The sequence below is a fragment of the Sphaeroforma arctica genome (genome assembly GCF_001186125.1).
Source record: "Sphaeroforma arctica JP610 unplaced genomic scaffold supercont1.2457, whole genome shotgun sequence".
NCBI classification, from domain to species: domain Eukaryota; class Ichthyosporea; order Ichthyophonida; genus Sphaeroforma; species Sphaeroforma arctica.
Genome location: NW_014038101.1, coordinates 1 through 2974, shown reverse-complemented (window position 1 = coordinate 2974; position 2974 = coordinate 1). Strand labels below are relative to the sequence as shown.

Sequence of the window (2974 nt, the reverse complement as noted above, 5' to 3'; positions counted from 1 at the left end):
TATATATATATATATATATATATATATATATATATATATATATATATATATATGTATATATATACATATATATATATATTGTGATATATATATATATATATAAATATCGTTTATGTCGATAGTTTACCAGATAATCTCTTATATTTATTAATCACACTTTCTGTGAACTTAGATGTTATGTGTTTTATGCGATGTCTTGAGAGTATCTCATCATCGTGTAGAAGTGTAGTATTCCATTGATTTAGAACTTACGTCTGGATTGTATCTCCACTATCTACTATGCTGTTTGTGAAAGATAAGAAGCGATACCCATAAGCGTGAACCCCTGCTCTAACAGTATCATTTCTCTAAACGTATTATCGCGTGTGTATTCAGGTGTCGTCGACATTTGTACAGCGTGTGCTCGTGGGTGAACGAGGCATGACGTATCACTATCAGCGACTGCGTATATTCGCACTACCGTGGGATGACGATGGCACAGGTGTTTACCAAGCTGACACGGCAAAGTGGTATGGCAACTGTATGTTTTAAGATTGTGATACTGAATACCTAGACGTACTTGTATACATAAAGTTGCTATGTATTGCGAGTAGGTATATGTATGCGTATGCGTCAACGCGGCATAACATAACCTATCACTATCCGCAGCAGTGTTTCTTCTTTTTGTCGTGTGTTTGGCGAAGACTGTATTTTTACCGAGCCCACTCGGCGAAGCGGTGAGCTTTGATTTAGCAGTGCTTCATTCCACAGATTTATGTACAAATTGTATTGGGATACTAGTAGTTGAGATTTTTTTTTGGGTTTTAGTGTATCTACCTTGGTAGTGTCTATATACACATGCGCTTTATACTGCACTAATTTGCGGTCTCTATTTATTGCATTCATTGCGGACCATGCGCCTGAAACGGTGGCCGGGCAATATACAAGAAAGCTGGAGTTATGTACATATCTATGCTACAGATACTTGTGAGCGAATATAGCGCAATTCATTCGGTTGCAGCAACCCTATGTCGTGAGTCCTTTTAGTTCAATTCGAGACACCCAGTTGAATACTTGTAGATTGTGACACGAGCCCTTTGGTCTAATACCGGGTTGGCCCGTTATTCCACCACCGCCTGTCCGCATTACAGCGAAAGTGGACGTCCGGTGTCAAATCTGCTGGCGTTGAAACAGCTCAATTCCACGCTGACTACGAATGCCACAGAACTACTATTGCAATACCATAAGGAGGGTGGGGATAAACACAACCAACAGATCGCTCAGAAAGGAGTGGTGCCCAGAGGTTCTTGCAAGTACAGTGTGTCTCTCATCAACTACATGTTCTGCGAGAAGGATAGTAAGGTGTGTAAAGCTCATTTGTACATAAGGAGGCGTGCATGTGTACTCGTATTTGTGTATATGGCGTACAGTGGGTTATTTTTCTCTTTGAGTAGACTGATAGTAGTTTTTAGCTTTATTTGTAGACGAACATGTACAGTCGTTGAGTACATTCTCGACTTCGAAAGGAAATGATTCTTAAATCGTGAATTGATACGTTTACGAGCTTCCGTACGTGTAACACGTATATACACATGCATATGCCTGTGTCCACCCATACATTGCCCATGTATTTGGAATCTGACCTCAAGAAATAGGCAGGTTTTTAAATACCACATATTGGACAAGCTTTTAGAGATTCAAATCTAGCGCCAATCTATGCTGATATGTGTATAGTAGTACAAAGCTGTATATCTACGTATGTTCACATTCTCGTGCCTATCATCACGGCTACAGTTCCATACTTGAGAAATTACTCTTTCTCTATCACAGGTACCTTTGAAGAACGAGGCAGTGTATGGAATGGGCCCTACGTCTGTATCGTGGCACGCAGACAGTTCACTGCAGAACTACAGCACCATCGCAGTATATCAGATCACAGGCAATGGACCTATAGCTGGCAGCCAGGTACGTGCATACCTGTGATTTGAGTGTTTGTATGAAAATATATGTATCAGCACGATCATGTTGTATGTATGTGTTGCATGTAGTCATTTTGTGGTGGCATGCAGACAGCTCATCGTAGAACTAGAGCACCAACGCAGTATATCCGATCAGAGGCAGTTGGCCTATCACTGATAGCTAGATACAAGTATCAATCCTACCTGTCATGCAGGTTACGAACGCATAATATTGTATCATTTCTTCAAATTGTAAATATGTAGTTTACAGAGTCCATGAAAGACTGCCCACAGCAGATCTACTGCGAACTTGCAGTGTATCATGTTCACGAGCTACGCACTTGTCATATTAGGCAAATGGGCGTTTGTTTAATATAGAATACATGTATATATAGTCGGTTGTTGTCATATAAACGGCCGATTGCCAAACTATAGTACCATCGCAGCTTATCCGATCACAGGCAATGGATTTTATTATTTACAAAGGTGCATATTCATGATTGACAATTCGTATCTGCATTATGGTTGACAGTGATTGATGTGTGTTTATCTTCGTATTCACCTGTTACGAGAAATAGAGTGTGTACTTGAATAATATAACTATAACCGCGTATTCACAGCTAAGTCGATTGCGCGAACAAATTGCTTCTCATTTATGGTGTGTATAGTCCACCATGTTTTTGTTTGTTTTGAATAAGATACATACTCTAATCCCCTCCTGTCCGTTTGGTATTTATTTGTGTTCTATTACAACACAGAATCAGACCAAGCGATCAAGCAAGACGTCTGATACCACAAAAGGCTCAGAAGACGACTGGAGTGTAGCGATGCGTGTGGTTGCCGACGATGTTACCCCCGCCGTGGCCTGTCGATTAAAGAGTGGAGAGACATACTACATGATGGATGACTTCAATCACCACCACCACCATGCGGGTATGCAGCATTCAAATGGAACATAAACCCGTTTATATAGTTTCACAACGAATTATCTGTCCACACACACACACACACACACACACACACACACACACACACAC

At 40.5% G+C, this 2974-nt stretch overlaps 1 protein-coding gene across 1 annotated transcript; it reads left to right on the top strand.

Moving 5' to 3' along the window:
- Positions 1-420: 420 nt before the first annotated feature.
- SARC_12634 (hypothetical protein) lies at positions 421-2896 on the top strand (the record flags this gene model as incomplete). Its single annotated transcript, XM_014293253.1, has 4 exons — positions 421-509; positions 1131-1341; positions 1810-1944; positions 2696-2896. 4 exons carry the CDS (start codon positions 421-423, stop codon positions 2894-2896), a joined length of 636 nt encoding a protein of 211 aa, XP_014148728.1.
- Positions 2897-2974: the final 78 nt, after the last annotated feature.